We start from the raw sequence: 12,808 nt of genomic DNA, 5'->3' as shown, positions 1-12,808 counted from the left end.
TGTGGCTGTTAGTAGTAAGTGTTGTCATACACTTCTAAGCATATATGATTGCAGTAACTCATATTTGCAAAGGAGTTTTTATTCATAAAAATCTTCCACATCCGTTATCATTTTTGCCTCTGTGAGGTATGCAGGGCAGGTTAGCGTCATTAGCATTATTTCAGGAATGTGATGGTTGGAGACAGAGGAGAAAGCTGTCATCATTGCCAGTGAGGAGTAAAGTCAAGACTCAGACAAGGTCTTCAATTCTTAGATCTTTTACTTTTCATTAAGTCATATTACTAATGTTGCTAGTGTCCCGAAGTATAAAATACTCCACACAGGGTAAGAAAGTTCTGGAATAATGTTAAGGGACTCAATAGCAAATGCATGTACTGTATTTTTAGAATGAGTCTGATTTATATTGGGGGGCTTTTAATTGCAGTCATTCATCGGTTTTAAACTTTCAGTGTCTAAGTATAAAGATGCAGTAATATAAAGGATCCAGCTGCATTTTTACACAGAGCATGAATTGATGAGTTTATGAATGAGTGAAGTGATGGAAATCAACAGCAAGACTAACAATATGCCAACCCATTTCAATAGCCTAAGCTATACATCAGTACCTTGGAGAGTTTCCAATTTTACACCTCCCCCTCCCCCATGAACATTCTCAGAAAAGACAAGTTTTCAACCGTTAAAGAAAAATAAGAAGCATTGTACATTGAGATCTTCCATGTTTTTGAAAACTAAAAGATCATTTCATTTTTCATTTTCCTACCTTTTGCCCCATTTAAAATAAAATTGCCCATGGTTTGTGATCTCGTGAGAGCGTATTTGATTTAAGCAGCTTTATAGTACTTTTCCCCCATTAAAAATAAAATTGCCCATGGTTTGTGATCTCGTGGGAGCGTTGATTTAAGCAGCTTTATAGTATTTTTCCCCCATAGGAAACACATTTCTTTGCCTTATCTGCGAATTAAAATATCGTTTTCTAATGAGAGCCTAGAAGAAAATCAACTCTCCCTATCTGGAGTGTTTTTTATTCACGGGTAGGATCTATTTCTGCAGACGTTGTGGAAGCAGAGTGTGGGTCTCCATAACTGTAGCCAGGAGCTTGCCCTACCAGCGAGGAAGGAGGCCGGAAGATGCCCGAGCCGGCCCTGCGTACCCTTAGGCCCCCGCGACCGCTTCTGCCCTTGGGGCTGCGCCTCAGCAACCCCCCACCACGCACGCGCACTCGCTGCTCCCCACCCTCGCTGCACCTGCCAGGTCATAAACCCCTTCCCACCCTCTCGCTCGCTCTCTGGGAGGCACAGTCTTGTCTCACGTTGATTGGTCGAAGCCCAAGAGGGCGCGTCCAATCAGCAATCCCTCCTGCTCAACCTATTCCCGCTCTTCCCGCCCCCTCCCCGCCTCACCCGTCCCCCTCCTGCACCTATCTTCTTTGTGACTGGTGCGCACCCAGGTCACTCAGTGCGGAGGGGAGAGGTGTACCGGAGTGGGAAGGAGGGGTGGCAGGACGGCGGGGAGGGGAAGGGAGGGGAGGGGGCGGGGCTCAGGTGCCGAGCGGCGCGGCCTGGGCCAGACGGTGGAGGGGGCGAACTGCGGGGCGGGGCAGGGGCAACGGCGAGGAGGGGGTTACGCTGGCGACGTCGGCAGCGCGAGGCTTCGCGCGTGAGCGGCGCGAGCGCTGGGCCTGGCTGCTGAGCTTTCCTGGCGGGCGAGCAGGTCCTCGACACCGGCGCCTGGCGGAGCGCGGGGAGGAGGGAGGTTTTGGTGTCAGCGGTGTAGTTGACGGCAGTCCCGGCCATGGAAGAGACGCAGCCGCTTCCGCAGTCCGAGCTGCCACTGTGCGACAGCCTTATCATCTGGGTGAGTACGAGGGGTCGAGGGGGGCCGGGGGACCGCGGAGAGGTCCTGGGGGATGCCTGGTCACTGGCACCTCTCAGGTGAGCCTGCGGAGCAGCGGGGACCACCTGCGCCGTAGCGGGGGCCACCTGCGCCCCGGACTCCGCGTATTGCCCTCCGCGCCTCCAGTTGCCCTTGACCGCGAGAGTGCCACCTGCGGGTCTCGGGGCAGGTGTGCGTCCGTGAGTGAGTGTGCGTGTGTTTATGTCTTTGAGGGCAGAGGGAGGGTAAAGGGAGCTCTGGGGGGCGGGACGGAGGAGGCTCGTCTTACCGCCCTGAACGTGCTCCTAACAGCTGTGGCGGGAGCCAAGCGCCCATCCCTTTACTCCCCGCTCTCCCATTTTCTGCCCCTGACCTGTACCCAAGCCCTAGACTTTCTGGGCCACCGACACCCTTGCCTTCTGTCTGTTGAACAGCCTTCCCATAGTGACCTTTGTGCCACTTGGGAGTGAAGACCCCCGCTGAAACCTCCCTCCCACTGCAACCACCTTCCTCTACTTGGACACAGGTGACCAAGAGGTGGTTTTAGTTCGTGGGTCAGTGCTTCTCCCTGACCCCAGGACATCCATTTTTGTAGAAGCCGCTTAGAAGAGATGTTTCCACGTATTTCCTGCGTGGATCAGAAGATATGTTAGGAGTGGGGGCTCGTATTCCCCTTTTCTCACTGGTTCCCCTCCCCTTCCAATGGACAAGCATTTTCCTTAAAGAAAAGAACTTGGCATTTTCGTTTGCACTTTATCCGCGTTTAGTATTTCTGTTAATTTGTTGGGTTTGGACGGGCAGGATCTGTCCCCACTATTCCCGCCAGCAAAACAATATCTCTGTCACCTTTTGGAGGTGCTCAGCGATCAGAGAGAGCTGACATTCAGGTGTGGCTTCTAACCCACATTGGGCAAGGTTGATGCTCGATGGTCCACAGGTGCTGTCAATGATGCTCATCCCTAAACCAGTTGTTTAGTTTTGTGTAGGGGACTGTGTGCAGAATGGAATGTAAACAGACTGGATTGGGAGGCAGTAATACGTTGATGAGATTCCTTGTCTATCTCTCAATGCATGTAATTCAAAAGAATGAGAAATTAGGGAAGGTTTCTGACAATGTGTGAAGTTTATTGGAAATAACCATAATGTAAAGCAACCTTTACAGTTTGGAGATAGATAGCTTTTGCTTTAAGTAGAATGCAAGCATCTGGAGTTTATGAGTTAAAAGCAATTAGCTAAGTGTTCATCTGTATTTTCACTTAAAAGAAGTATTGGGATTTAGATGCCATGTTTAAAGCTGTCATGAAACAAGGCAACATTACTTCTAATGATGTGTTTTATTAAACAAGTGACTAATTAAAGGGTGTATCCTAATCTGTTGCATTGTTGCTCTAAACATCTGACTTACCTAGTAAACTTAGTCTTTATGATGTCATTGACTTATATGAGAGTTGGTGGTGAAGTATAGGATTTTCTTGAATTTTATTTCAAAATTTAAAATACTTTGTGACTGTATCCATTGTTTTAATCAGTATTAATAAATAGTGAAGTTCCTACTTTGTATAAGACACTGAGGAAGAAAGATACCAAGAATAATCAAAGAATTTTCCATTTTAATTGATGTGGTAGGTACAGCTGTGTATTTTTATAATGGAAGGCAAAATTCCTTAAAAACTATAAAAATATTATTTATTTATATTTAATTTAATTTTTCTGGCTGCGCCATGTGGCATGTTGAATCTTACTTTCCCCCACACGAGGGATTGAACCCATGCCCCCTGCATTGGGAGCACAGTCTTAAGCACTGGACCTCCAGGGAAGTCCCGTGTAAAAATATTATTTATAATATAAGGAAAGATAAGGAATCATAGATGACAGAGTATAATTGGTTGTTTGCTTCTCCAGTTCTCTCTCAGGCTGCTGAAACACTATGGAGAAAATGTAATTAACGTGCAGACTGTTGCCTCTCAAATGCTGCTACAGCCAAATCCTCCTGTTCCCATACACTGCCCAGCTTTATGATTAAGAATAACCACACAGTTCCTCTCTTACTTCTCTTTGCAAACCTTTATTAGTACCCTGTTTGATCCCCAAACCTTCTCCCCATCAGGAAAAGGACCTCCTCCTTATCTTTGGCTCTGGCTCTAGATCCATCTCTTTCACCTGTTCTAAAACTTTGCTCTGTCATTTATCCCCTTTCGGTATTTACTTTTTCCTTTCCATTAGCTCTTTCCTCTCTACATGTAAACTTGCTCAAATCATCCCTCTCTTAAGAAGAAAAACAAAGAGCCATTGCTCCCTATTAAAACTACACTGTATTCCCCCACTTCCTTCACAGTCATATTTCTTGCATTTTAAAGTACTCATCCTTTATACTTTTTGAGCTTTTATTTACACCTCAGCCCATTGCACTTGAGCTCTTTTCTCTAAGGCCTTCACGTACTGGGATTAGCAAACTGGGAACTATTATATTATCCTTATCTTAATTGATGGCTCCTTTGTGAAATTATCTTCTGCTTTAGTTTCTTAGGTTCCTGCCTCTAGGCTTTTCTTTACCTCTCTGGATGATTCCCAGTGAACTTTGCTGTTCGTCAGCTACTGCATAGTTGGTCACCTCCCCAACTTTCTGCAAACTGGCCTCATGCCACACTTCTCTGTGCCCACCATGCTGTGTTGACTTTCTGTTTCTTGAAGTTATGCTCTTTTTTTTTTTTTTTTTTTTTAATGCATCAGGGCTTTTTAACTTCTCTTCCCTCTTCCTAAACTATCCTCCTTCTAGTTCTTCCAGTGGCTGGCTGGCTTCTCACCATTCAGTTCTTGGGTCTCTTGTCATCTTTCAGATGACAGTCTGTGACAGTGAGTGACCTATCTGTCCCCTACTCCTATCCCATTGTAACCTGTTAACCCCTTTTTGTTGTGTCTGTAACACTTAACATTTTCTGAAGTCATCTCGTTTGCACTTTGGGGTCAGAGCTCTTGTCTGACCTGTATTCTGCTTTATCCCCAGGAACAAAAACTGACTAGGATCTGCAGTACAACATTGAATCAAAGTGATGATAGTAAATATCCTTGTCTTGATCCTGACATCAGAGACTAGTATTTCACCGTTCGTTATTCACCACTAAGTATATAGGTTTTTGTAGATACCTAGGATAAATTTCTAACTATTTCATAGAGGATTGATGAATTTCAACAAGTAGAAATCAGGAGAAATGAGTTTTCCAGACACAGGGAAGAACTCCTAGCGGTAATGTAATAGTCTTCTTTGAGGATAGATTGAAAGAAGGTAATTTAATGGAAGGCACCTTTGTCATGATATCCCTGGACTCTTAATGAATGTGCTCCCTGCCAAGCTAAGTAATGTTACGTGTTGAGGGGAAGTTGTAGGAGATATAAGATTAAAAAAGCACTATGATGGAGGTGAGAAGACAGCTGGTAGTAAACTGGGTTCTTTCAGTACTGGACATTGTTCTAGGACAATAGAACCATCCTTAACAGAGAGGTCATCAAGAAAAGTTGGTTAGGTGAAGAGATGCCTGTTTTGGCAGTTCTTTAAAAGTTATATTTTATGATTTGGAGGTCACCTTAAAATAATTAGTTCTTAGAAATGTTATACTGCTACTTAGCAAAAAATTCAGGGCTGAAGGATAAATTTGGGCATCATTTACATGGTAGAGTTTGAAGTATGTGTGTGAAGATAAATTTAATTCTGCCTCTTGGCTCTGTGACATTTGAAAATTTTAAATCTTTGGACTTTAATTTCTTCAATAAAATTAGAGTGCTGGACCAGGCTTTTCTTAATGGTTTACTTGGTTCTTTCATTCTTTGACTTCAACATGCTGGTGAAGGAAAAACTAATACCGAATGTATGCCCAAATTACAAAAAAAAAAAAAAAAAAAGGCTGAATCATTTTTTTTTTTTTTTTTTTTTTTTTTTTTTTTTTTGCGGTACGCGGGCCTCTCACTGTTGTGGCCTCTCCCGTTGCGGAGCCCAGGCTCCGGACGCGCAGGCCTAGCGGCCATGGCTCACGGGCTTAGTTGCTCCGCGGCATGTGGGATCTTCCCGGACCAGGGCACGAACCCGTGTCTCCTGCATCGGCAGGCGGATTCTCAACCACTGCGCCACCAGGGAAGCCCAAGGCTGAATCATTTTTATGAAGATCTTAAAATTCAGATCAGTGATTCTCTTTCTGAAATGAGCAGCTGAAGGAAGAGAATTTGAGAATAATTTGAGAATAGAGTTGACCCAAAGTTGAGTTTTTGTTGGGTATCAGTGGTGAAAACCACTTTTCTTCCTTGATTTTGTTGACGTTTATATTGAAGCAGTTCAGGAACAGCATTTCCACATTTCTGATTGTTTGCTTTATTTAAAAATAAAGAAGAAAGTAAGATGCTATTTGCCAGAGCACTGTGTTTAGTAATGGAAGCCCTGTTTGTCCTTTTTGGGTCACTCACCGAAAGCCTTTTGCATCTTCACCTCTATGAAGAGTAGTCTGAAAGGGTACATTTTCTTTTGTCCCGCTGCTTTGGCTTCACTCCCCTCACTGAGCTTTATAATTTATTCACACTTCTTGGTTATAAAGTCTTTCACTTTAGCCAAATGAAGTGACGTTCTCTGTTATCTAATTTATTTTGCAACTAGTTTAAGAGCTTCCAAGAAATACTTTTCATGGCTGTAAAAAGAAGAAATTGATCTTAATCTGGGCGTGGTGGGCCATGAGGCACTCAGTGTATTTACTCCTTTTACATATTTCTTTACTATTTTGCCTAATATTCTGTGTCTCATGAAAATGTCTTTTTAAAATCACGAATCATATCCATTTTGTAGAAGCTTAATGATGTAATGTGTAAGTAGGAAGGGTTGAGAAGTGGGAGCCACATTTTACCTGAATATATATGATTATCTTCCTTTTAAAGATGCCCTAAACCCTGGGGGTTTTCTTCCTTGTACATCCACCCAACTGCAAAATCCTTCTTATTTTATAATTTAAGTATTCCATGAATTCACGCTGTCCTGTTAGTCAGCATTACCCTAACTAATCTTAGCATTCCATGTTGTCAAAAAGACCACTGCAGGAGCCTTCTAACTGAGCAAGCATAAAGCCACTCTCTCCCATTCTCTGTGTCACTCTTGCTACTATCCAAAACATACTAAAGATGTCTCTTCCTTGTTACTCTTTAGTGATTCTTCATCACCCAGAGCAGTGGTTCTAAAAAACTGATGTGCATAAGAATCACTTGGGGATTTTCTGATTTAATTTGTCTGGAGATTCTGATACATATTGTTCTTAGACACCACACTTTGAGAAACCCTGACTCATAGCTAATGTCCTAACAGCTGTTGGATTTGTACCACGTGCCAGGCACTGATCTAAGTACACTGTGTTTGCTAGTTTATTTAATTCTCACAACCAACTTGTGAGGTAGAAACTATTCTACTGTTTCTCCATGATATAGATAATACTGTTAAGGGTAATTCCAAGTTTCTTGCCATGACCCCGAGTTCTGACCCATGCCTGTTTTTTACCCCCTTCGTTATCTCCCTTGACACTGAACATGCAGAGAAATCCAGCAATACTGAACTGCATGTTACCTAAAAATACCATGTCTTTTCTTGTAGTTGTGCTTTTATCATGTTGCTATTTCCTGAAGTTTCCTTCCCCTGGCCCTTTCTTTACTCAAGATCATCCATTGGAATCATCTCTAAGAAGTCTTTAATAAATACAAGCCCTAATTAGGTTAGTTGACTCTTGTATATTTCGGAACATTTTGTGCATACCCCAGTCATGAGACTGGAAGTGACATCTTCTGCAAATGATTTGTCTTTTTCTCCTCTCTTTAACGCTGGATTGAAGCTACTTGAGAGTGGAAACCTGGTGTTTTTCCCTTGTAACTCCTTCCTATACAACAGTGCCCTACGTAGAGTAGAAGCTCAGTAAAGTATCTTTATCTTTGTGCTTTGAAAGTAACTGTGGCTAGATTTACATAGTTTGTGTCATTCTTCCATTTTGTATTAGGATAACGGAGACAGATTTGTAGAATCTCAAAATACAACAACCACTGAAGGTGTATTATGGTGGTAAACTAAGGAATTATAATTGAGTAGTAAAGGAGATGAATATGTGTGGGAATAGAGAATCATAGTATATTTAATTTAAGATATTTATGGATTGAGATTAGATTTCTAGAAAGTATATAATCCATTGAGCTCTGTTGCAGTTTGCTTCTAAAAAAATTCCTCTCTCTTGTATTTGCTTATTAGGAAGAGTTGCCACTGTTTCACTTCTATTTTTAAAATGTACATGAATGTTTAACACACAGATTTGAAAAGTTAGTAGCATCTAAAGCCAAACTAGTTAGATGCAACTTGACGTGATGGGTGGGCCCTGGACTGTTCATGCTCTAAGGGTAGCTGTTGGTAACAGGCAGAAGTCCTGCCTTATTTAGAGTTTATTGATTAACTAGGTAGTTTTAGACTTGACATTTCTAGCTTTTGTTTTCCTACCAAATGATATGAGTGAAATTTTAACTTGCAGATGTTAGGTTATCTTAAAGTTCTTTTCCTGATGTTTTTCTCCTAAAAATTGACAAAACACAGACTATTACTATCTTAAGAGTTCTACACGTATTTTTCAGATATTCTGAAGTACTTCATACATGACATCAATATGTTTGACTATTTTAGGTATGATAATGATTTTATGAAATGTTAAGTATTCTTATAAAAATATAACAGTCATAGAAACATATTAGTATAATTTCATTGGTTTGGCAGGGTCTATTTAAACAAAACAGTTTTCTCTCTAGTGTTCATTCATATATATAAATTGAGGGGGAGGGGAATAAAGCAGTTAAGTAACTTGCTTTATGTCATTTTAGCTGCAGACATTCAATACTGCTGCACCTTGTCAGGATGTGAAACAGCTGACTAATGGAGTTGCCATGGCACAAGTTCTTCATCAAATGTAAGTAGTGTTCCACACTCTTCCTGAAATAACTGTAAACCCAATTTCAAGGAAGAAAATTTAGACTTGTATTCTAAAGGTTACTGAAACTTTATTCTTTCCAGTGATGACAGGCATATGTTGCCAAGGCATTCTTGCATGTAAGGAACAAAAAATTTTACCGCCTGATTATTTCTTGCTTGTTCATAGAGATACATCTTAATTAAATGAGCAATCAGGATTCTTATCTATTCAAGAGAGGTTAATTTTAAACTTGTTCTGGTCATGTTCACAGGTTACAGTTACTGAGAAAGAAACAGGTTAAATGAGTGATATAATTTCTTATACTGTAATGTTTCCCTCAGTTATACTGTTGTCATCTTAAGATATCAATACATGGAGATTATTATTTTTGAGATAATTGAAGCATGAAATACTGGATTTGGAAAAAATATTAAATTTAAAATCTATATTGAATTAATAATCATAATTGTATGAATCCACCAATAATGAAATGTTGTGTAAATGACATTTTAAGTCACAAATGCTGGGTACCTTTACTGTCACAAATCACAGTAAAGTGATTCTGTTTGGGTTGGGCCCCTTTTATATAATTATACAATATTAAAAGTTCCTAAATCCATTATTTCGTAATTTTTGCCATACATTGTATAAGGATTAGGGTTATAATATCTACAATATGAGTTGTACTCTTAATGGGACAAACAGAGCCAATTCTGTAGTCATAATTTTTTAAAAATTAATTAATTAATTAATTTTTTTTTTTTTGGCTGTGTTGGGTCTTCGTTGCTGTGCACGGGCTTTCTCTAGTTGCAGCAAGTGGGGGCTGCTGTTCATTGTGGTGCGTGGGCTTCTCATTGTCATGGCTTCTCTTGTTGCAGAGCATGGGCTCTAGGCACATGGGCTTCAGTAGTTGTGGCACATGGGCTCAGTAGTTGTGGTGCACGGGCTTAGTCGCTCCACGGCATGTGGGATCTTCCCCGGCCAGGGCTCGAACCTGTGTCGCCTGCATTGGCAGATGGATTCTTAATCACTGTGCCACCTGGGAAGCCCTGTGGTCATAATTTATTAATTAATAGTCATGCTGATTTTGTATTAGCTTACTTTCATGGTAATATATCTTCAATGAGACCAGACTCCTATTTCTGCTACATGATTTTATATATCAGAAATTATTTATTTAATTATTGCCATCATTTTGTAAAGGTTTTTTTATGATTGACACTGAAAAACTCTGTAGATGGATTAGAAAAAATTCTTTACCACTCTTAGAAAAACAACTTCAAACAATATCATAATCCTAGTTACTTGGAATCTTCAAAATGATCTAATTAGAATAGACAGATTTTATGGTTAACTCAAGATTAACACTTTAAAAGATAAATTTAACATGTTAACATTTTTTTTGGCAGTCATTCTAAAATATGCCTTACTGTCCTGCTTTCTTAAAAATGTTTCTTAATTATTTATTTATCCCCTAATTGGTTTCAAAGAGATTTAATTGGTCAGAACTAAGAATTCTGAATATGGTCCTTTCTTGATGATTTGGGAAAGTCATCATTGTTTTTTGTCGTTAGAATGTACGACCTGACCTTTTCTCATTCTTGTGCGTGTTGGTGTAGACACGGCTACATTATTTTGGTATAGGTGTAAGGCCGATGAGCATTCACTCACTTCAACAGTGCCATCCAAAGATGTCATTTCTATGTATTGAAATGTCTTTAACAGCTTTACACCACAACGCAGTAGATGAGACCTGTGTTTGCTATTATATGGTGATACATATGGCTCTTTGACCTCCTGTATGCTAGCACTGTACCTGATGTTTAGAGTAGGGTCAGGTCAATTTTAGTTAGACTGTATAAAATAAAATAATTAACATTAATTTGCTCAAAAGAAAATGGTTACAAATTCCAAAGAATGAATTGAAAGTGGTGAAGCCATTTCTGGTTACTGTAGTCAGAAGTGACATCTTCTGTTTTAGCACATCTGAGGCAGAATGATTTCTGAAAAGCTAGGCACTGTTTGCAGCTTTGCATCTTTAAATTCAGGATACGGCCTTGGAAATAACCCCTTTAATTTCTACCCTCACTTTAGTTGGCTTATCTATAAAATAAAAATTTAGGTAAGACCTCTTCTAGCACTGATATTCTGTGACTTCTTGGTGTTCGTATACTCCTTAAAGCATTTATCACATTCTCCTTTGAGTATAGTTATTTGTGCTCTTTACTTTCTCCCTTTATTAGCTATTTCTCTAAGAGTCAGGATAATAAATTATTCATCTTCATTTTACTCTTACTCAGAGCAAGCATCCAAGTATTTGTTTAGAATATAATCTATTATTGTAGTTCACTACTTATAATCAGGTGTTATTCTTCAAGGCCTTATTAAATACATAAAAATTTGATATAGCAATTCGTCTTGGCCTTCAATGTCAATATCGGACTTAATACTAAACTTTGCCATGTACTAGTGTCACTTGGGGCAAATTATTGTCTTATTCTCAGTTCACTGAGGAGTAAGATTGGGGATAATGGATGCTTTGCCATGTTACTATGAGATTTAAATGAAGTAATATGAAAAAACATCAAGCACAGTGCTCGATACATAGTAGACATGTTTAAATGTTTTCCTTTTTTTTCCCTTTAGGATTGGGAGTTTTACATCTACCTACCAGGGTGCCTAGTATGAGATATTTAGTAAATGTTTGTTAAATTGAAGATGTTAATGACTTAACTAATTTACTATGAGAAATTCCAAAAGAAACCCTTAGGAATAACAAAAAGTTCAATGGGTTCATTTTAAATAATATTTACTATTCTTGTTAAGGACAGGCTTTAAGATGGAAAATAACTTTGAATCTGTTGATTAAATTTAGTATTTGTCATGTAATAAAAACACTTTAATGTTCAGCATTTGTATTTTTGTTGTAGTGATGTAGCTTGGTTCAATGAATCTTGGTTAAGCCGAATTAAAGAGGATATTGGTGACAACTGGCGAATAAAGGTATGTAGAATGAATGCTAGAAGTACTTGATCCAAACAGTGGTCTGAAATTAGCACTAAGCTCAACTAAATCTTATTTTTAAAATTAACAGAAGGGTACATTTTATCATATATAGTTTGAGTTTTGACACTTGTATATGTTCTTATACCATCATAATTAGATATAGAAGGTTTCCATTAAGCAAAAACAGGCACGTATGCCCCTTTCCAGTTAATCCTCACTCTTGACTTGGCCTCCGGTCTGGGTCGGTTGCCACAGGTCTGCTTTCAGTCAGTATAGGTTTAATTTCTGGAGTTCCATATAAATGGAATCAGATATTATGAACTCTTTGGTATTCTTTTACTCATGTATTGTTTTTGAGACTCATCCATGTTGCCTGTATTAGTAGTTATTTCTCTTTTTTTTTGCTGAGTAGTATTGCATTACACTGATTTACCACAATTTGCTTAGCCATTCATCTGTTTGATGGATGTTTGAATTGTTTCTGTTCTTTCTTCTCTAATATTGGTAATTTATGTCTTTTATATTTTCTTCCTTGATAAATCTGGCTTGATGTTTTTCAATTAGAAAAAAAAATTTTTGAACTAGCTTTTGTTTTCTGTTTTATTGATTTCCTTTCTCTTCTTTGTTATTTCCTTTCTTCTTTACATCTGCTCTTTTTCTTGCTTCTTAAGGTGAAAGCTTAAGTCATCAGCTTTAAGCACTTTTCCCTAGTAGTAAGCATTGCCTTAGCCACATCCCACACGTTTTAACATACTGTGTTCTTATTTTCATTTAGTTCAAAATGTTTGGTAATTTCCCTTGTGATTTTTCTTTTGACCCCTGGGCAGATTAGAAGTAGGTATTTCAAATTCTAAATATTGGAGGATTTTCTACATATATTTCTTTTATTTATTAATTTCTAATTTAATTCCATTTTGTTTTGAGAACATACTGTGAATTCTTTTACATTTACTAAGACTTATTTT

The 12,808-nt window shown here is 39.2% G+C and overlaps 1 protein-coding gene across 2 annotated transcripts in view; it reads left to right on the top strand.

Moving 5' to 3' along the window:
* Positions 1-1,543: 1,543 nt before the first annotated feature.
* Positions 1,544-12,808, top strand: part of HOOK1 (hook microtubule tethering protein 1) — a 59,642-nt gene continuing 48,377 nt past the window's right edge. For both annotated transcript variants that reach the window (XM_059080585.2, XM_059079893.2), the window contains exons 1-3: positions 1,544-1,854; positions 8,749-8,834; positions 11,768-11,840. In XM_059080585.2, coding sequence (XP_058936568.1) covers positions 1,792-1,854; positions 8,749-8,834; positions 11,768-11,840 — 222 coding nt within the window. In that variant the 5' untranslated portion in view covers positions 1,544-1,791. The remainder of the gene's footprint in view (positions 1,855-8,748; positions 8,835-11,767; positions 11,841-12,808) is intronic.

This window comes from Kogia breviceps, chromosome 1 (assembly GCF_026419965.1).
Source record: "Kogia breviceps isolate mKogBre1 chromosome 1, mKogBre1 haplotype 1, whole genome shotgun sequence".
Classification (NCBI taxonomy): Eukaryota; Metazoa; Chordata; class Mammalia; order Artiodactyla; family Physeteridae; genus Kogia; species Kogia breviceps.
Note: the sequence above shows the minus strand (reverse complement) of the source record. Positions and strands in the feature narration are given on the sequence as shown.